Source organism: Vidua macroura, chromosome 1 (genome assembly GCF_024509145.1).
Source record: "Vidua macroura isolate BioBank_ID:100142 chromosome 1, ASM2450914v1, whole genome shotgun sequence".
In the NCBI taxonomy this organism is placed as follows: domain Eukaryota; kingdom Metazoa; phylum Chordata; class Aves; order Passeriformes; family Viduidae; genus Vidua; species Vidua macroura.
The window spans coordinates 4,860,636-4,881,295 of record NC_071571.1 but is presented as its reverse complement, the minus strand read 5'-3'; the positions used below and the strand labels follow the sequence as shown (position 1 = coordinate 4,881,295).

The 20,660-nt window shown below is 50.9% G+C and overlaps 2 protein-coding genes across 2 annotated transcripts; one reads left to right on the top strand and one right to left on the bottom strand.

The window, feature by feature from the left end:
- The first annotated feature begins 551 nt into the window (after positions 1–551).
- On the top strand, positions 552–6,687 carry LOC128810080 (solute carrier family 22 member 13-like). The gene is made up of 10 exons (XM_053982633.1): positions 552–941; positions 2,219–2,322; positions 2,762–2,916; positions 3,019–3,187; positions 3,619–3,739; positions 4,307–4,401; positions 4,916–5,130; positions 5,880–5,988; positions 6,109–6,319; positions 6,447–6,687. The coding sequence occupies exons 1-10, from the start codon at positions 570–572 to the stop codon at positions 6,471–6,473; spliced, it is 1,578 nt and encodes a 525-aa protein (XP_053838608.1). The 5' UTR covers positions 552–569; the 3' UTR covers positions 6,474–6,687.
- A 6,180-nt stretch (positions 6,688–12,867) lies between these two features.
- On the bottom strand, positions 12,868–20,265 carry LOC128818659 (solute carrier family 22 member 13-like). Its single transcript, XM_053998198.1, has 10 exons — positions 19,631–20,265; positions 18,561–18,664; positions 18,069–18,223; positions 17,575–17,743; positions 17,024–17,144; positions 16,363–16,457; positions 15,843–16,057; positions 15,268–15,376; positions 14,903–15,113; positions 12,868–14,426 (listed from the first exon to the last, which is right to left on the bottom strand). The coding sequence occupies exons 1-10, from the start codon at positions 20,000–20,002 to the stop codon at positions 14,331–14,333; spliced, it is 1,647 nt and encodes a 548-aa protein (XP_053854173.1). The 5' UTR covers positions 20,003–20,265; the 3' UTR covers positions 12,868–14,330.
- Positions 20,266–20,660: the final 395 nt, after the last annotated feature.

The following is a 20,660-nucleotide window of genomic DNA, read 5'->3' as shown; positions in this document are numbered from 1 at the left end:
AAAACAGAGAGTTTGGGACACAGCTGTCAAGAGCATGTCTATTGGACTACCAGATATATTTCCAGGTCCAGAGGAGAAGTGTTCTTCTGCTTCTCTCACATATTCTCTTACATATCTCTGTCTCCAGGATGCGCTATATAGTCATTAAACCATTAATGGGAGCAGCCAATTTACTCTGTTTGCATCCCCACCCCCAGCAAAATTAACCCTCATTTGTTGAATCCCAACTTCATACCTCAGACAAAAACCTTGTGCCGCAGCACAGTCGCCTTCAGGAGGCCTTGTGACACTTCCCAGGCTGGATAAGGACAAGATGTCACTATACTGTCTCCAAGAGTGGCAGAGCTCTGGCACTTTTGTTGTATTCCCAAGAGCAGGGAGGGAAAGGCTGGTGACAAAGTGCAGCCTGGAGCACTGCACTGTATCATCATAATATGGACTGGTGTGCCAGTCCAGGTGCTTATTTTATCACACTGGATTAGGGCTTTAGTGCTCACACAGTTTAAACATTAATATTTGCCTATTTAAGCCATAGGCACCAGTGCAGCCTGGCCACAGAGGCGCTCGCCATGGCTGAGTTTGGGGATCTTTTATGTGCTCTGGGGGAGTGTGGGCTCTATCAGAAACTGCTGATCCTGCTCCTCTCCCTCCCACTACTTCTCAATCCTTTCCAAATGGTTGGCCAAGTGTTCATGGTTGTGGAAGTGCCTCACCACTGTGACACCAGCTGGATCCGCGCCGTCGGCCCCAACCTGACGGAGGAAGAGCAGCTGAACCTCACCCTGCCCCGCGGCGCCGACGGGCAGTTTGAGCAGTGCTCCATGTTCTCCCCGGTGGACTGGGACCTCGATGCCATCCTGGCCTATGGACTGAACAACACGGAGAAGTGCAGCAGTGGCTGGGTGTACCCCTCAGACCAGCCACCATCCCTGCTGACCGAGGTCTGTACTTGCTGCTTGGTGAGACAGGGGCATGGAAAGGAGGGGATGGGAATATCCCGGCCTGTGGTTTGGTCAGCCAGTGCCAGCTGTGGTGCAGGCAGGTTGAGATTTACTGCAGGATTTTGCCTCCATCACACAGATGGCAGCTGGAATCCCTGGGAGCTTGTCGCAGGAAGGCCATGATGAAGATGCCTGGGGAGGGCACAGGCAGTGACTATGGGGGTGTGAGTCCAGCACATGTTGTGCCCACCATCTGTCCCCTTTCCACTATCCAGACCCTTGACTTTATGATGTAACTTCCTGGAGAGACCTTTTGGGCATCCCTGCCACGGTATCCCCTGTTCTTCAGCCTGGTTCTACTCACATCATCATCTCTGTGAAATCATCTTACCTTCCAGGTGCTGGTCATTGATATTTCTTGGGCCTCCAGAAACCTTCAGGGCTGCAACAAGACATGCCAGGGCCCATGCAGTTGAGCAAAATCCTTGTTTATCAGCATCCTCAACTTCTCCATTCTGCCTTATCTCCCACCTTCTAGTTTATAGGGTAATGGTCTGTCAAAGGTTGTACTTGATGTTCTTGGAGGTCTTTTCCAGCCTAAATGATTCCATAATTCTGTGATTCTCCCTCTGAGGACCTTTGCTCCTTTCTCACTTTCCCTTATTCCTCTTCCCTCCTTTCCTACCGGCCAGCTCCAACACTTTCTCACACGTACCTTCCATGGAGCTGGGACAGAGGAGAAAGTCCAGCCTCTGGCATTTGCAAAAGCTCCTTGGTGTCCCTGAAGCACCAAGTCCATTTCAGACAAGGCTTCTCTGGAGTGTCAGCAGCTGCATCCCTTCCCATTCCTACGCTGGTCCTCATTTATCAGTAAAAAACACTGCTCTCCTCCTCTTTCTGCCCTGCCTTTTCAGTCAGAGAAGAAAGCTGATACAGATCTCACCCCAAGGCCACACTTTAAATAAAACAACCAGGACACTCCCTCAGGGACCTTTGGGCTGGAGGGGAATCCTGCAGATCCCTGCACCCAGCTGGATGGGTACCAGCATGCAGAGGCATGCTGCACACCTCGTGTGCCTGTCCCACCATTGATTGGTGTCCTAAGTGCTCACCATGAAGAGCTCAAGCCCTTGTGAGGGGTTCTCTCCTTCCAGGGGCTGGAGCAAGAGCTCAGGAACCCAAATCCTGGATCCACCATCAACCAGAAAGGCTGCCCAACCCCAGAAAGCAGCTGGAGTCTGTCAAAAGCAACAGCATCTGTCTTTTCCTTCCTCCAGTTTGACCTGGTGTGTGACAGGGCGGTCCTGAATGATGTCTCCCAGTCCATCTACATGGCTGGGCTTCTCATTGGAGCCATGATCTTTGGGATGCTGAGTGACAGGTGAGGAAACACAGTTCCTTCCCAGAGACACCACCCAGCACCCAGGGCCAGCCCTGATCTGGGTTCAGACTGTACATGCACTGCTCCCTTCACAGGATGCAATCCCCTTGCCTGAGATAGGGCATCTGGGCCCACCTGAGAGGTCTGGAAATGTCTGAGGGTTGAAAAGAGAGGCAGACACAGCCTTGTTGGGATGGTTCTTCAGGAATCACAAGTTTAGCCCCTGCTGGTGTCTCAGGCATTGCCAGAACCACGATGGGTCAACACTGGAGACGTTGATGTTTCTGCACATTATTTCTTGGGGTGTATAGAAGAGCTATGTTCACATGGATGTCAAATCTCCTCTGGTTCTCAAATCACTTTGCATCCCTCCTGGGCTCTTCCCTCTCCCCTTGGGGTCTCTCCAGGTACTGACTGGGTCTTCCCTCTTCTTCCACAGGATAGGCAGGCGGCCAGTCTTTCTCATCTCCATCCTCATCCAGGGGGTATTTGGCCTGGGAATTGCCTTTGTGCCCCATTTCTATGTGTTCATGGCCTTCAGGTGTGTCGTGGGAGCTGCGTTGTCAGGAATTATGATTACAGTCGTATCCCTGGGTGAGTGGCAGGCCCTTGCCCTGAGGCAGCAGATGTGGCCTCACAAGATACAATAACAAAAGAGTGCCCAAAATAAGCCTGAACCTTTGTTTTTCCTTTTAGCTACAGAATGGGTTGGTGTCTCCTACCGGACAAAGGCACTGTTGATTACTCACACGGCTTTTGCCATCGGGCAGATGTTGGTGGCTGGTTTGAGTTACGGGATTCGCAACTGGAGGCTGCTGGAAATTGCAGGATCTGCTCCTATGTTTGCCCTTTTCTTCTACATCTGGTAAGGAGGAGAAGGGCAGAGCTTCAGGAGGACAAAAAAATGATGTGAAGGGTGTGAGTGAGGAAGAGGCAGCAGCTCAGAACCAAGCTGGGTCTTTCCCATTGGAGTGTGGGTGCTGGAGGAGCTGCTGCAGAGCTCAGCACATCTCCCTGGGCACTGGACTGCTGAGAGCAGCAGCTGCTTTGCTTCAGGTCTCCAAATGTGGCCTTTGGAGCCTAAATTTAGGGTACTTAGAGCCATTGATCCCATGAGCCTTTGACTTCGGAGTAGAGCTTGATGATCCTTGTGGGTCCCTTCCATTGCAGAAGATTCTGTGGTTCTGGGATCTGATTCTGTGGTGGCCAAGGCTTGCTGGACACGGTCCCAGAGAAAGGGGCTGTGGGGGAACTCAGCAGGACACAGCAGCATGTCCTGGCCTCCTCTCCTGGCAGGGTGCTCCCAGAGTCAGCTCGCTGGCTGGTGACCAAGGGCAGAATCGAGGAAGCCAAGAAGGTCCTGCAGAAGGCGGCAGCCACCAACAAGCGCAGCCTCCCTCCAGAGCTCCTGGAGCAGGTACTGGGGGGGTTCCTGTCCTCAGACACTGCCCTGGGCCTTGCAGCAGCACCTGGAGCTCAGCTCAGCCCAGAAACATCTCTCCATTCCCACTGGGGATGGTCTGGGCATGGCCTGGGGGGACTCCAGCTCCAGCTGAGCTCCACAGGGATGAGGTCAGGGAAGAGGCCCAGCTTCTGCTGAGGCTCAGCCTGGAGCTTTCTGGGGTCCACCTGGGGATGTGGGAAGGACTGAAATGCTTGCCTGGCTTTTCTCCCCTGAGGATTGTGACTGATGAGCACAGAGTCTCTGTTTAGTCTGTGGGTTTCCATGCAGGAATGCCTGAAGGGGAGTTCCCTCCTTGCCAATCACAAAGTTCCTACACTGGGGAGATGTTCATCCTGAGGAACCTCTCAGTCACCACCCCCTGTGCTGGGCAGCCAGAGCACAGTGGGGCTGCCCTCCCTCCCAGAGACTGGGGGTCACAGGCCTGTTCTGCTGGGGCTTTCCATGGACTGCAGGTGGAAAAGGAGCTGGACATGGGCTTCCTTTTCCTGCTCTGATTCTTTGACTTTCTGTGTTTTGAAGTTGAAGCCTGAGAAAGAGGCCAAGTCTGGAAGTTTCCTGGATCTCTTTAGGAAGAAGCACCTGCGGAATGTGACTTTAATCATGTCGTGTGCCTGGTAAGACATTCCCTGGTCCCCTCTGTCAAAACTAGTAGGTGAAAGAAAATAAGTTGATGGTTGAAAAGAGCAGTAAATTAAAGTGATTTTTCTGGTAACATACATGTGTATGTCTTTATCTGCTATCATTCTACCTCCACATACTGGACCAGATTTACCATGTCTGGGCATGGGAAGAAGATCATTATCCACGATACTGTGGGTTTTGTTAGAAAGGCTTGAGTATTTCCAGCTTTGGCAATCCCTGGGCCCTGGAGGAGTTTTGTACCTATCTAGAAGCTTTGCGTTCAGTCTAGAATTTGCTGACCATATGGAACTGACCATATGGAAATCCTTTCTGCTTTATCTCCAGCAACTACGTTTCACACAACTGTCAAAGGTGCTGACTAGAACCAAAACAGAGATTGCTGGGAATTTAAATAAGTTGCATGTATTCTAACCTTTCTAATTTTTGGTTATAAACCCTCAGAAAACACCTGGTGACATGTTCTATTCTGCTTTACTTGAATTTCAGGTTTGCAGACAGCATTGTCTACTATGGGCTGAGCCTCAGCGTGACAGATTTTGGTCTGGACATCTACCTGACACAGCTGGCCTTTGGGGCAGTGGAACTTCCAGCTCGAATTTCCTGCATTTTCCTGCTGGAGTGGTTTGGGAGGAAGAAAGTGCAGGGCATTCTCCTGCTGCTGGCTGGCCTGATATGTCTCATCCTCACTGGCATTCCTGAAGGTGAACCTTCCCAGCCTGTGAGCAGAGCTGGGCAGTGCCCTGCACATGCCGACCCTTGTTAGAGCCATCCTCCCATCCTGGCAGACCCACACTCACTCCCACTGTCACAGCCCAGGCTGCTTCATCCCCAACATTGTGGCTTCCCCTCACCTTGGATTCCTTCTCCCTCAGGGCTGTGCCTGGTTCTTCCACAGCTCCTGGTCCTTGGCTGGCAGTGTCCATTAGACACCACCCACCCACTAGATACCACCACCATCTGGCAGAAAGCTATAGCAGAAGAAGTGCTTTATAGTCACCATATCTCCCTTTCTTAGATGAAGAGAAAATCAAATGCCCACTCCCTGTCATCTGTTTGCATCTGTTTGTGCCCCAGTCCATACTCCACCTCTGTTACTGTGCCAGGGCTGTGAGTGAGACTGAAGGTAACAGTGGGACTTCCCAATGCTTTCCAGGTCAGGGACATGGCATTTCCAACCAAGCACTCCCCAAACACCTGTGCTGGCTCAGCAGCTCACTTCAGTTGCAGATGTAGAAAATGTCCAAGGCCTCAGGAGAAATCTGGGTTCTCTTTGCCAGAGGGTATTTTCCGGGTAAGGGTATGCTGGGCATCATTTCCAATGGGTCAGGTGGTACGTTTGCTTAGCAAGTCTAGAAAGGGCCATCCCAAGAAATCCCACTGCAGAGAGTTCTGTTCCCAAATGAACCATCCCCCTGGAGGTTACAGTGATCGTCTCTCCTCCTCCCCTCAGACCAGCCCGTGGTAATCACCGTTCTGGCTATCCTCGGCAAGTTCACAGCCACGGCCGCTTTCTCCACCTCCTACGTCTACGCCGCTGAGCTCTTCCCCACCATCCTCAGGTGAGATGTCCCCACACATCAGAGCTTCCTTCTGCCATGGCTGGAGGTGGCCATGGGACCACATTCAGTGCAGGAGTGCTGACCCCTGCCCACACTTCCCTCTGCTCCTCTCTCCCCCAGGCAGACGGGTGTGGGGCTGTGCTCAACCATGGCGAGGGTGGCCGGGATCCTGGCCCCTCTGATCATTCCCCTGGACCAGTACCACCGGGCCATCCCCAAAGCCATCTATGGGAGCATCCCTGTGGTGGTGGCCCTGTTCTGCATCCTGCTGCCCGAGACCCGCGGCATTGACCTGGCAGATGACACAGGGAACGAACAACCTCTAGATGAGGTGGGTACAGGGAACTCTGAATTTCAGGAAAAAAAATATCCAAAACCATAAATTTAAGGCAAAGAAAAAATGTCAGAATCAGGAATGAATACAGTCTCATCTCCTCCTCTTTCCTTCTTATCTTCAGGAGCAGAAAACTGAAGTGTCTCTCTGAGATACCAGAGATGATGACAGACTTGGAGAAGGACGTCTGCAGATGCTCAGAGAGGAAGCAATGATTGGACAGGCATCTACCAACAGTCTAGTCTGATTCCATCATTCTCGAAGCAGACCAGGGAGGCATTGCTGCCTGGAAACTGGTCTTTCAGATGGTGAACACAATATCCATGGTCACAGGGAGAGGAGATCTATATCACTCTGCCTTTGGAACAGATGAACTTCCAAGTGTCCCTGAAACCCAGTTTGGTCATGCCTGGCTGGCCTCCCAACGTGTTCCCCAGTCCTTTGCAAGCTGGTACCCATGGAACCATCCCTGTCGTGTGTTACAGCAATAAAGAATCACTGTTGCAGTAGAGACACGCTTCTTCATCCACCATAGCTAGTCTTTATTCTTCACAGCTCATATCCATATGGATTTCTAAAGGCATTGTGTTTATTTCTAATTGGTTAGTAACTTATTGCAACTCAGTTCATTGGTTTGTAGTTGCTCATGTCCATGCATGCTAAAGGCTTTCTTTTTGACAGCTGTTTACTTTTGTTCTTCACGGATTCTCACGAGTACAGACTTCTTATTTTCACAGGTGTTGGATGGTTCTCACAGGTAAAGGCTGCCAGGCTGATTCTCACAGATACCTGTCAGACCAGCTGTTAGCTGTACCCAGCCAAAGCAGAAGGCCTGAACTATGATTTTACAAGGCCTTTCGCTGTAAGGTTTTACCCGTATGCAAGAAATCACCAGTAGAGTGGCTGTACTGGGCAAAAGCGGGCGCTGGGTTTGTCCCTCCTGCACTCAATCCCTTGGGTCGTCGGGCTGCGCGTCAGCCCAAGCCTCGACGTTTGATCAGGATGTCACTGCACCCCTGTCACACAATGTATTTAGCTTTTCTTTCCATGTGGTGTTGAAGTTGAGTTTCTACATGAATAATATAAATTATGCTCTGAGTTTGATAAGAGACACTTGTAATGCAATATGTGAATAATAAATGGTGTTGACTCTTTTTTTTTTCCTACTGTTTCACAGTTGGCCTTTGTAACTGCTCTTGGCTCTGGAGTGTTTTCTACACAGAAGTTGTAAGTCTGTAATTTAACATGCAGATGGAAACGAGCTTTGTTTCCATCAGACACAAACAATGCAGAAATAGAGTGTTAAAGCAGAGTGGCTGAGTTCAATAAGGACTTTTTTCTTTTTTCAAAGTCTTCCAATGAACAATCTGCATTTATTTTCTCTACTAGCAGCTGCAGAACTTTTCTCAGTTGCATGGGAATGCTGCAATCCAATGCCAAACAGTGTGGGCATTTGGACAGTTTTCCTCAGTCACGGTGAGCCTTTTGCAGTGACCTTTAGTTGGCTGCTGCCAGCTCAGTCATGACATTTTAGTGTCATCTAGTGTCATGCAAAAGGAAGAGAAGGGTGGACTCCTCTCCTCTGCTACTTTGTTTGCCAGCAGAGGATGTATTTCAGTGCCCTCCAATGAATCCATCTCCTCAAGCACATCACTAGTCTTGAAGAAGGAGAAGGCTGCTCACTCAGATTTGCTGCACCCTTTGGTTTCCAATCTCTTTGTGCTCTAGTAAATGGTGTTTTGAGGGCTGGGGTCTCCCAAGTCCAGGCCAGGTGTTCCTGGAGCTGATATTCATTTTGTGCTTTGGCTTTGGTGCACAAAATCACCCCAGTCATGTGGAACTTGGCCATGTCTGGAGATGGGATAGGGAGTTTGCAAGATCTGGGCTTTGGCACTGGAGGGAACGGAACTGGGGAAGGGGCTGGAGCACCTGGAAGAGCTGAGAGAACTCAGCCTGGAGAAAAGGAGGCTCAGGGAGGACCTTCTCACTCTCTACAAATCCCTGACAGGAGGATGCTGCCAGGTGGGGGTCAGTCTTCTCTCCCAAATAACAGGACAAATGGAAATGGTCCCAGGTTGCAACACTGGAGGTTTAAATTGGATAACTGGTAAAATTTCTTCTCTACAGAGTTGTCCAAGACTGGAAGAGGGTTCCCAGGCCACTGGTGGAGTCACCATCCTTGGGGGTATCTAAAAGCTGTGTCATTTAGGGATGTGGTTTCATGGTGGATCTGGCAGTGCTGGGATGATGGCTGGAGCTAGAGGTCTTAGAGGTCTTTTCCACCCTAAATGAATCAATGATTCTATGTCTTCTTGCAGAGTCAGGAGAGCAGCTTTAATGCTCATCTCCTCACCTCCTCAGCCATTCCCTGCTGGGTCCCTTTTTACAAGCTTTGCTCTTCTCATGGACCTGGGGCTTCCCAGCATGGGGTCAGGTGAATGGAGAGGGTGATGTCCTCTAGGTACAGGGGAAGGTCCAGGATCTTGACACCTCTGCCCCACAGCACAGTTTGTTGGTGTCACTGACACCGAAGATGTGCTGATTATCTCAGTGGTCCCTGTGGGGCTCCTCTGACAACAGGAACTGTTTTGGCCCTACTTCTGTGTCTTGGGGTGATTTTATGATGATACTCTATTCCTGTCATGTCCTTTATGTTCAGAAATGGCTGCTGTACTTCATGGTTGGTCTGGGGGATGGTTGTGAGCCCTGGGGGCTCCTGCATGGGCTTTGTTCAAAGACTCACTCCAGGGTGTGCTGGGTGCAGTGCAGACTGGAGGTTACTTTGCTGCTGTCTCAGTTTAGAGACAAATTTAGGAGAAAACGGCCTGGAATTAATGTTTCCTCCAAGAGAAGGGCTTCAGTAATGCCTTTTGCCAATGAGAGAAATGAATACCAGTGGGTGAAAGTGAAAAAAAAAAAAACCCTGATTATTAACAAAGCAAGGTGCCTGCAAGGCACAGAAAAGGATTGAATAAATGCTAGATATTTATTTTCAGAACCTTACCTCCTACCCAGCAAAAAAACTTCAAAATGCTCAGAGAAGAAATAAACAGGCTGGTTGGCCACATGGCTGGGAAGGCAAAAACAATAGTGGCCCCTTTGTCTCAGGGAAGGGGAGAAAGAAACTGAGTTCATGCAGCAGCCAGATGGGAACCTGCTGAACCTCTGGCATTGGTCTCCTCCTCACAGCAGATGAAGTTGATGGATTTTGGTGAGCTTTGTCTTGTTGGTTCAGCTTTTTTTTCCGAGGTCTCAGGCTTGGAGCGGCTCCCACCAGTCCCCTGCAGGTCCTGGTCCATCTCGGTGATTGTCTGATTTTGGACCAAAAACCAAGCCGAAAGAGTTCAAGAAAAACAAAAGGAGGATCACTGCTGCAGATCAGGGAAAAGTTAGCTAAGCAACAAAGTAGCTGCCAATGTCCACCACAGGGCACCAAGTGGGCACACCTGGGAATGAGTCTTAAATTGCCATGCAAGATGTGTCTGGGGGTGTGTATTCTATTGCCATCTGTTAAAACCAGGTGGGGCAGTTTTCTTTATCTCTTCCAGGACCTATCCTCCCTCCAGGAGATCTCTTCTGTTCATGGCCAGTGAGTGTCCCTGCATGGCTGAGAAAATTCCATCATCCCATGGGGAGATGCTGCGCCCAGGGGGAGGAGCCAAGCATTCCTACCTGGATACAATCTGACTCCTGCAACACCACAGCAGCCTTTGCCCACTGCATTCCCAGAGGAGCAGCTTTCTTCCCCACTGCATTCCCAGAGGAGCAGCTTTCTTCCCCACTGCATTCCCAGAGGAAGCCCAGGCCCATCTCCAGCAGCCCTGGAGCTTCAGAGGAAAACTCCAGCCTTGTCCAGGATCCCTGCTCCAGCAGAAGCACAGCTGGCACTGCAGGAGGGCTGAGCCCCCATGGAATGGGACTGCTGCCACCACCCTGACCCACAGGCTGCCAGGGCCTGCTCTGACTCTGGCAGTGTTGTTCTGTATTACTGCATTTTTATTTTCCTAATAAAGAACTGTTATTCCTACTCCCACATCCTTGCCTGAGAGCCCCTTCATTTCACAATTATAATAATTCAGACAGAAGGGGTTTACATTTTCCATTTCAAGAGAGGCTCCTGCCTTCCTAAGTAGACACCTGTCTTTTCAAACCAAGACAGTCTTTGAACAAAGCCCCCACTGGGGCTCCCAGGCTCCCAATGCTTTCCCCAGATCCATCTTAAAAGCTACAGCAGCCATTTCTGGGCATAAAACAGACAGGGAATAGAGCATCATCAAAAAATCACCCCAAGACAGTTGCTTAGCTAGCTTCGTTTTTTGTTAGCTTAAGCAAGAAGGTTTTCTTTCCCCTTTTCCTGACCTGAAGAAACTGCAGCAGCAGTCCTTTGGTGGCCTTTGGTTTTTTTCTTGAATTGTTCAGCTTGGTTTGGTCCAAGATCAGACAATTGCCAGGACCCAATCAGGCAGGAGTGATCCACTAAAATCCACCATCTTCATATGCTGTGAGGAGGAGACCAATGCCAGAGGTTCCACAGGCTCCCATATGTTTTGCCCAAGCTGCTGCATGAATTTTTTTTCCCCTACCCTGAGACAAAAAAAACTGGTGCCATTTTGTTCCTTCTGCCACGCAGCTGGTCTGTTTGTTTCTTTCCCTGGCATTTTGGGGTTTTTTGTTGTGCTGTGGGGTGTGTGTTGGGGTTGAAGTTCTGACGGTTCAATATCTAGCATTTGTTCATTTTTTTTTTCCTTTGCCATGTGGGCACTTTGTCAATAAACAGTTCGTTTTTTTCACTTTCACCCACTGGTATCCATTTTCTCATTGACAGGAAAAGGGATTCTTGAAGCCTTTTTTCTTTAGCAGAAACACTCATTCCAGAGCATTTTCTCCTAAATTTGTCTCTAAAATGAGAAAACCTGTTCTTCCCAGCTAAACCTCTCTACCCTATTTTGTCCTCATCACTTTGTCAACTTTTTGGCTCCCTCCCTTCGATATGGAATCATCCTCTTTGCTTTAGTTACTCCTAAGGTCACATTTTACCGTTTGCCCATGGCCTCACAATCATGAGAGCCCAGAACACCCCACTGTGTGCATGCAAAAGTGTATTTGCATTCCCACAGGTTTATGTTTGCATTCCCACATGCTGTTCCAGCACTCCTGCCTCCACTTTGTGCTGTCACCTCTACTCATTACAGTGCAAGGCCATGTGTGGGCTGGCTAGGAGTGACATTAAGGCACTGCAAAAACATTGGACATCCTCCCAGTTGTCCTGAGCTGGGCAAAACATGAGTCAAGCTATTCAGGTGCTCTTCAAGTGCACATTCCAGGGGTATTCAAACTCACAGGATTCAGTGATCCAGAGAAGAGCAGATATAATATAATACAGAACTGTTGGAATGAGACCAGAGGAGGCCACAAAGATGATTAGAGGAATTGAAGAACCTCTTCTCTGAGGAAAGGCTGAGAGAGTTTGGATTGCTCTACCTGAAGAAGAGAAGGCCCCAGGGAGACCTTAGAAGCCTAGAGGGGCTCCAGGAGAGCTGGAGAAGGACTTGGGACAAGAGCATGGAGTGACAGGACAAGGTGGAATGGCTTAAAACTGACAGAGAGGAGATACAGATTAGATGTTAGGAAGAAATTCTTCCCTGTGAGGGTGGTGATGTCCTGGCACAGGTTGCCCAGAGAAGCTGTAGCTGCCTGTCCTAGGGTGGCTTTATGATGCTTGTTTCCCCAACCATCTGTTCTGTTTGTGCTGGATATTAAGTTCTCCACCTTTAGACTGGTTCTGAGAGCGAAGGAGGCGAGAAGAAGCACAGAGTTTGTTATCAGAGACTGCACTTGCTCCCCCACATCCTTCTCCTGGACTGTGTTGTCTGCAGCACGGACAGTGGGAGAGAGCTCTCCTTTGCTTTTAGTTAGTTTTTAGTGAGCTGAGACAGAAATGTTCCCCGGGCTGTGCTTTTTCTTTTTCTTGGAACTGTTCAGCCCTTCTCTGGACTGAAAACCCAGAAAAACACCGGGAGCTCACACCTGTGGCCCACCGGGGCCCAGGATGTGGCGTTTTCCAGAGTAGGAAGGACTGATAAGAGACTGAGTGAGCCAAGCTACACCCCACAAAAAGTTCTTTCTAAATTTGCCATCTCTTCAGAACAGGGAGAGTTTTTATTGTTTAAAATTATTAATTTTCTATGCTTGTGAATACTTTGCTTGTTAAATAAACAGGTTTTTTCCCACTTTTCTCCAAGGAAATGTTTTCCTGAACCAGCTGGGGGAGGGGCCATTTGAATCTGCTTTCTAGAGGACCCCTTTGGAAGTTTCCTCCCAAATTTGCCCCAAACCACGACATTGCCCCATCCCTGGAAGTGTCCAAGGCCAAGTTGGATGTGTCTTGGAGCAACCTGGGATAGTGAAGGGTGTCCCTGCATGTGGCAGGGAGGGATTGGAACAAGATGATCTTTAAGGTCCCTTCCCACCCAAACCACTCCAAGATTCCATGAAATGGATCTTCAGCCCACTGGAGGCACAAATGAGCTGGAAGCAGAAGTACATCAGCTGTGCTTGGATGCCTTTATTTATGAAATGAGCTAAAACAGAGAGTCTCAGAGTACAATTTCCAAAGTGGTTCCTTCAATAACTGTACATTTGGCTCCAAGCTCTTCCCTCAGCCTTTACCTTCAATGCCTTGTTTTCCATAAAAGCCCAAAGGAGGCACTCCCCAGCCTTTTCCAAGGAAAGGACAAAGGACTGAACTCCCTTGTTCTCAGGGTACTGAAGATGAGCACCACAGCAAATCCTCTGAAAAGCAGTGCCAGAGAGAAAATGGCACCACAGCCGGTCCCCTCCTGGCAGGACAACGTCACATGGCACAGATTTTATGCAAAACTCTGTCTTGATCAAACTGAATATCCATGAGGTACTTTGATCCATGGAAAACATTTAGGCATGACCATAGAGAGAAGAAATACTCTGGTTTAACATTTCTTGATACTACCAGAAAAAAAACTTTGAGCTATACAGTCAAAGATGAAGAACCACCATGTGCAACTCCCAGGCTTCTTCTGTACCCATCCAATGGGAAAAGACAGTTGGACTGAGGGGCATGAGATAATATGAAGGGAAGCACAGGAAAAACACTTTTTTTTCTTCACAATATAAGACAAAAGCGGTCCTAAATCTTTTAAAGACAAAATGGATCCAGCAAAAAAGGAATAGATTAGAACAGAGTAGAAAAGACTTAACATTTCCCAGAAAGATTTTTACTTTTTTCTAAGAGACCAACTGCCACAACATCCCTCAGTTTCCTGGAATGGACAAATCAATTTGGTCCCACACTGCAGCCCAAGAGCACCATTTTCCATGCCCAAATCATCATGACAGGCATCAAGTCAAAGCCACTAGCACTGAAGGGAAAATTCTGCTGCCTGTTAAACGTCCTTGCTCTCTGCATGCTGTTTCTTCCATCACTTTTTTTTTTTTCTCAGCTGAGTATCTCAAATTAAAAAAAAAAAAAAAAAAAAAAAAGGAGTGTTTTTATGAGAGAAGGGGATGATCTTGCTAGACAGTCACGATAAATCACTCTTTGCAAGTGTGAGATTGTTTTCAGTGCTGCATCTGCTCCAGCTCTCCTGTTAGTGAGCCCAGTTCTCTCTTGCAAGTTTATTCAGTGCTCTAGTGGGTGTTTCACTGGACAAAGTTTACAGTCTCACCTTCCTGGAGACATAACAGGAAAAACAAAGAGGAAGTGCCTCCATTCTAATTCTTGATTTCTTTCTTTTTTCCTCAAGTAAAAAGCACCTAGTTTTCTCTGGTGAGAGCACTGTTGGACACCAGTGACAACCTGCAGTGCCTGAGGACAAGCTACAGAGGGAGGAAGGCAAAAAAGACAAGGAAACCCAAGAATTGGCAGTGATGGCCTAAGCAAAGGTAGTGTCCTGCGGTGGAGAGACCCTGCCTGTCCTCAGTGCCCACACAGCGCTGGGCTGCCTTTATCCACAGCCACCTGCAGACCCAGCTAGAAGTATGTGGTCTTCGTGCTCTCATTGTCCTCGCCACCACCTTTTCCTTTCACTTGCCCATTCTGAGAGCCGCTGGTGGCATTTTCGCAGACCTGATGAAAGGGAAAAGGGTGTAAAAGCAAGGAAAGGTGTGCGAAGAGCTGATGGCAGCTGTCCCTGAGACAAGCAGCCTTCAGCAACTTCCTGACTGTTCCTGTGACACCCTTCTCCCAGCAAGACAACAAAAGTATTGGGGTGCAATTCCACCTGGTCCCATGGGGAATGAGGGCTGGGAGCTATGAGAGGGTGAAAGCCAGAGGATGTGGCTACAAGGCACCAGCGCTTCCCTGAGGAGGGCAGAGGGAGGAAGCACTGGCTGTTCTATCCCGTGGACAGGAATGAAGGGATGACCTCCACATGCAGGGTTATGGGGTCTCCTCTCCTCCCTCCCTCTGCAGTGGGACAGCCCCACTCCGTGCCCTCCCACCTCTGTAACTCCTGAAGAAACCCCCAGCGCATGCAATGCCAAGGGGCTCCCCCAGCGCTGGCTGCCCACATCCCCACCCCAGAGGCAGCACCAGGGACCCACCTCAGCCGGGGGGTGGCCGTCCCCTGTGCCATCGGCCAGGTCGGTGCCGCAGGTCTCGGGCAGCAGCACACAGAGCAGCCCCCCCAGCACGGGGCCGCTCCCAAAGACGGCCATGGGGATGGCCCGGTGGTACTGCCCCAGGAGACGGACCAGCGGGGCCAGGATCCCGGCCACCCGCGCCGACATGGAGCACAGCCCCACGCCCGTCTGCCTGTGGGAGAGAGGGGCAGCGGGAGGCGTGGGCAGGGGTCAGCACCCCCAGGCCACCACGGGGATGAGCGTGGCCATAGGGAAAAGTGGGATCCTGCTCCATCACCACTGCCAGCCGTGGCAGAGGGAAGCTGTGATGTGTGGGGAGAGCTCACCTGACAACCGTGGGGAAGAGCTCGGCGGCATAGACGTAGGAGGTGGAGAAGGAGGCTGAGGCAGCAAACTTGCCAATGGTGGCCAGGACGGTGGTTGCCACGGGCTGGTCTGAGGGGAGGAGGACACACAGCTGCTATGGGATGGGGGAGAGCCCAGCACCACTCACAGATAGAGACTGGGGATTGCAGGGACAGCTGTGTCACCTGCAGGGAGCCATCGCCTCTGACAGGGTCTGAGCATGGACCAGACTGCTCTGGCCTGGTGGCCACTTTCAGTGCACTCTGCATCCATCGTCTCACTTTCCCAGGGATTAATTTTCCCAGAGCACAGCTCTGTTGACAGAGGGCCCACTGGACTCAGCTCTGCCCTCTGCTATCACCATCAGCAAGAAAAGTTTTGGTTTTTTGGAATGGGCCCTATGGGTTCGGCCAGGCCTCTGCAGCCACAGTCAGCTCAGGCCTAGAGGGACGTGAGCCACCCTGGCTGGGAGGACAGAACCAGCAAGGGAAGGGTTGGGGCTCTGTGCCTCCCTGTCCCAGAGGATGTCCTCTCCATGTGGGACGAGGTGGTTCACCTTCAGGGATGCTGGTGATGATCAGACACACCAGGCCACTCAGCACCAGGAGAACGGCCTGCGTTTTCCTCCTCCCGAACCTCTGCAGAATGAAGATACAACCAACACGGGCTGGGATTTCCACTGCTCCAAAGGCCAGCTGAGTCAGGTAGATGTCCAGGCCAAAATTTGTCACGTTCAGACTCAGCCCGTAGTAGACAAAGCTGTTCACAAACCTAAAAGCCAGGCAGGGTGGCACTGAGCAGGTATCAGCTATGAGGAAATGCAGCATTGATCTCCAGTGACAACATTTTCACCAAGTCACAGCATTTCCAAGGAGATGTAAAACCAGAGGAATAGCACAGGCCTGCCAAAGCTGGAAATGCTATAGCCTTTCCCACAAAGCATCTTAAACAGCCAGAAGCAGAAACAGCCATCAAACACTCAAAACCCACAAGATTAATTTCTTGATGACTAATTGTCAATCCCTTCTTTTCTTTCACCTAGAAGTTTGGGAAGAATGCACCAGGGAATGTCTTACCAGGCACACAACATGATTAAAGTCACATTCCGCAGGTGCTTCTTCCTAAAGAGATCCAGGAAACTTCCAGACTTGGCCTCTTTCTCAGGCTTCAACTTCAAAACACAGAAAGTCAAAGAATCAGAGCAGGAAAAGGAAGCCCATGTCCAGCTCCTTTTCCACCTGCAGTCCATGGAAAGCCCCAGCAGGACAGGCCTGTGACCCCCAGTCTCTGGGAGGGAGGGCAGCCCCACTGTGCTCTGGCTGCCCAGCACAGGGGGTGGTGACTGAGAGGTTCCTCAGGATGAACATTTCCCCAGTGTAGGAACTTTGTGATCGGCAAGGAGGGAACTCCCCTTCAGGCATTCCTGCATGGAAACCCACAGACTAAACAGAGACTCTGTGCTCATCAGTCACAATCCTCAGGGGAGAAAAGCCAGGCAAGCATTTCAGTCCTTCCCACATCCCCAGGTGGACCCCAGAAAGCTCCAGGCTGAGCCTCAGCAGAAGCTGGGCCTCTTCCCTGACCTCATCCCTGTGGAGCTCAGCTGGAGCTGGAGTCCCCCCAGGCCATGCCCAGACCATCCCCAGTGGGAATGGAGAGATGTTTCTGGGCTGAGCTGAGCTCCAGGGGCTGCTGCAAGGCCCAGGGCAGTGTCTGAGGACAGGAACCCCCCAGTACCTGCTCCAGGAGCTCTGGAGGGAGGCTGCGCTTGTTGGTGGCTGCCGCCTTCTGCAGGACCTTCTTGGCTTCCTCGATTCTGCCCTTGGTCACCAGCCAGCGAGCTGACTCTGGGAGCACCCTGCCAGGAGAGGAGGCCAGGACATGCTGCTGTGTCCTGCTGAGTTCCCCCACAGCCCCTTTCTCTGGGACCGTGTCCAGCAAGCCTTGGCCACCACAGAATCAGATCCCAGAACCACAGAATCTTCTGCAATGGAAGGGACCCACGAGGATCATCAAGCTCTACTCTGAAGTCAAAGGCCTGTGGGATCAATGGCTCTAAGTACCCTAAATTTAGGCTCCAAAGGCCACATTTGGAGACCTGAAGCACAGCAGCTGCTGCTCTCAGCAGTCCAGTGCCCAGGGAGATGTGCTGAGCTCTGCAGCAGCTCCTCCAGCACCCACACTCCAATGGGAAAGACCCAGCTTGGTTCTGAGCTGCTGCCTCCTCCTCACTCACACCCCTCACACTGCTGTCATGTCTGCAGGAGCTCTGTCCACATCCTACTTACCCAATGCAGAGGAAAAAGGCAAATATAGGAACAGATCCTGCAATTTCCAGCAGCCTCCAGTTGCGAATCCCGTAACTCAAACCAGCCAAAATCATCTGCCCCATGGCAAAACAGCAGTGAGAAGTGAGCACTGCCTTTGGCCGGGAGGAGACACCGATCCATTCTGTAGCTAAGGAAGAAGGAAGGTTCAGAGTCATCTAAATTATGTCCCCTGAGGCAAACATGTGTTTCCCTGGAGAAGAATTATTCTGGAGGTGAGGATTAGACTGACCTCCTGTGCTGGAACATTTGCCCTCCTCTGAGCACTGGCTGGAGAGAGATGCTCCCCAAAGCTCTGACTGAGGGCTGAGAAGTTGCCAAAGTACCAAAGGATAGTGAAGATCAAGACCTGTCCTCACCGTGGTGTTTTTCTAGCCAAACATGAATATTTTCATTTTTTTAAAGACTTTTCTATTGCATCTTGAGATACCCCAGGGCAAGGGCATCCTACTCACCTAAGGCCAGTATTGTCATGGTGATCCCTGACACGGAGGCCCCCACAACACACCTGAAGGCCATGTACACATAGAAATGAGGCACAAAGGCAATTCCCAGCCCAAACAAGCCCTGGAGGAAGATGGAGATCAGAATGACTGGGCGGCGGCCGATCCTGGGGAGAAACAGGGAAGACAGGATCAGTGTCTGGAGAGACCCCATGGAGATGGCAAGGAGCCCAGCAGGTTATACAGTGATTTTTATCACCCTGATAAGGCTCAGAGTAGACTGTGGGGTGACAAGCAAAGCACTGTACACACATGCTGTGTCTCTCTCCCTTCCCCTCCCTGTGTGGCCATGTCCTCATGGGACCTGAGGACTTTAGTCAGGGTCCCTGTAGTGAGAAGTGGCAACAAAATGCACAGGGTGCACAGTCCAGACAGGCTCACACCACCTGGTCAGTGCTGTGCTGGCTTTGCACAGACACTGGGCAGAGGGCTGTGGCTCCTCACCTGTCACTCAGAGGCCCAAAGATCATGGATCCCAGGAGCAGTCCTGCCATGTAGATGGCCTGGGCAATGTCATTGAGGTCCTTCCTGTCACACACCAGGTCAAACTGGAGAAAGGAGAAACAGATGCTTTGGTACTCCCTCTTCCAAGGATGTGAATCCCCACAATACACAGGGCATGCAAGTCAGAGGTGGGACAAGCCCTTGGGGTGCTCAGTGGGGTCCCTCTCCCATGCACTGGGACCTGCAGGAGTCCCTCTCGTCCAGCCCAGCCAACCCAGGGGAGCCTCCTGGTCGGCAAATTTTGCTTTAGGTGGGCCTGGGGACAGAAGCAGCAGCTTGCTTCCTGCCAGACCACCTGAGCTCCCAGAGGAGAAAGGATGCAGTGCTGATTCCTGGGACAAGCAGTTTCTGTTAAAGAGATGTCCTGCAATTGCCAGCCTCCAGAGGACATCAGTGGAAATAGTGACATAGGAAGGATCACAGAACCATAAAATGGTTTGGGTTGGAAGGGACATTAAAGATCATCTAATTTGAACTCTCTTGCCATGGGCAGGGCACCTTACACTAGACCTGGCCTTGAACACTTCCAGGGATGGGACAGTCACATCTTCTCTGGGCAACCTGTGCCAGGGCTTCACCACCCTCACAGTGAAGAATTTCTTCCTAATATTTAATCTAAACTTACTCTCCTTTATCTTAATTTAGCATCTTTCTCAGCTGAAAATTGTGATGTTGTGGGCTGGACTAGACGACTTTTAAAGGATCCTTCTGAGCCGAACCATTCCATGATATTAAAGTGGAAAGGTTAACCCTTGCACGCAGAGGGATGGGGAAACCCAGGGGCAGGAGGTCCCTCCAGGAGTGATTCATCTCCCCACTGGCATTTCTGTCACAGCCTGCACCCTCTCCAGGAGCACACCTGGGGCCTGCATGGTGGGGCCAACGTCCCCAACCCACACCTGCTGTAAATCCCAGCTGCACCATGGTCAGTCACCAGCTCTGGGGGAAGTGTGGCCATTGGGGTGCCTCGTCCCTTCCACATCCCAGCACATCAAGCAGCAAGTACAGACCTCGGTCAGCAGGGACGGTGGCTGGTCTGAGGGGTACACCCAGCCACTGCTGCACTTCTCCGTGTCGTTCAGTCCGTAGGCCAGGATGGCATCAAGGTCCCAGTCCACCGGGGAGAACATGGAGCACTGCTCAAACTGCCCGTCGGCGCCGCGGGGCAGGGTGAGGTTCAGCTGCTCTTCCTCCGTCAGGTTGGGGCCGACGGCGCGGATCCAGCTGGTGTCACAGTGGTGAGGTACGTACGGGACCATGAAAAGCTGGCAGAACTGGTGGAAAGCCACACTGAGGCAAGGGATCACGGAGAGCAGCACCAGGCATTTCTGGAATCGCCCAAAATCACCAACTACTTTCAAAATTTCCCCGACACCTGACATTGGTGGCTGTGTCTGGGACAGGACAGTGCCGGGACAGACTTCCCAGAGGGCTGGAATTAATGTTTAAACCTCAGATAAGCTCTGCAGTCATAGGCAGTCACTAGAAGTACACCATGTAATATATTAATCATCCCTGTGCCACCCACGAACATCCAGAGCTGGCTGGAGCAGAAGGACCCCTGCTTCAGGGAACATGGGCCACCTCCTCTGCCAGGGCCAGGTGGCATGGACAGGGAACAGACTTTTCTCCACAGGGACTACAACAGCTGCAGTTGCTGAACCACTCAGGAAAGCCAGGCTCAGAGGGGCCAAAATGAGCCCAGCAGTGATGCAGAGCTGGGAGCAGCCCAAAGGAATAAAGGGAATTACGTTAATGTCTGTCAGTCTGGGCAGAACCAGAGATGAGGAAGGGCAGCCAGTTCATTGTGATTCCAGGGGATGGGAGCTGCCATTTCCTTCATCTTTTGCAGCTTCCCTGTGCCACACAAGCAAGCCAGGCACAGGATGTCCCCTCCCACCAGCTCTGGGCCATCCTGCAGGCTGCTGGGGTAAATATGGGGAGGGCTTGGGGAAAGGGTAAAGGGATGGAGAAATTTGACACAGGGCAATGGTGCTTGAGGCCAAAATGCCTAAAATGATCACTGAGAAAGCGAGCCCA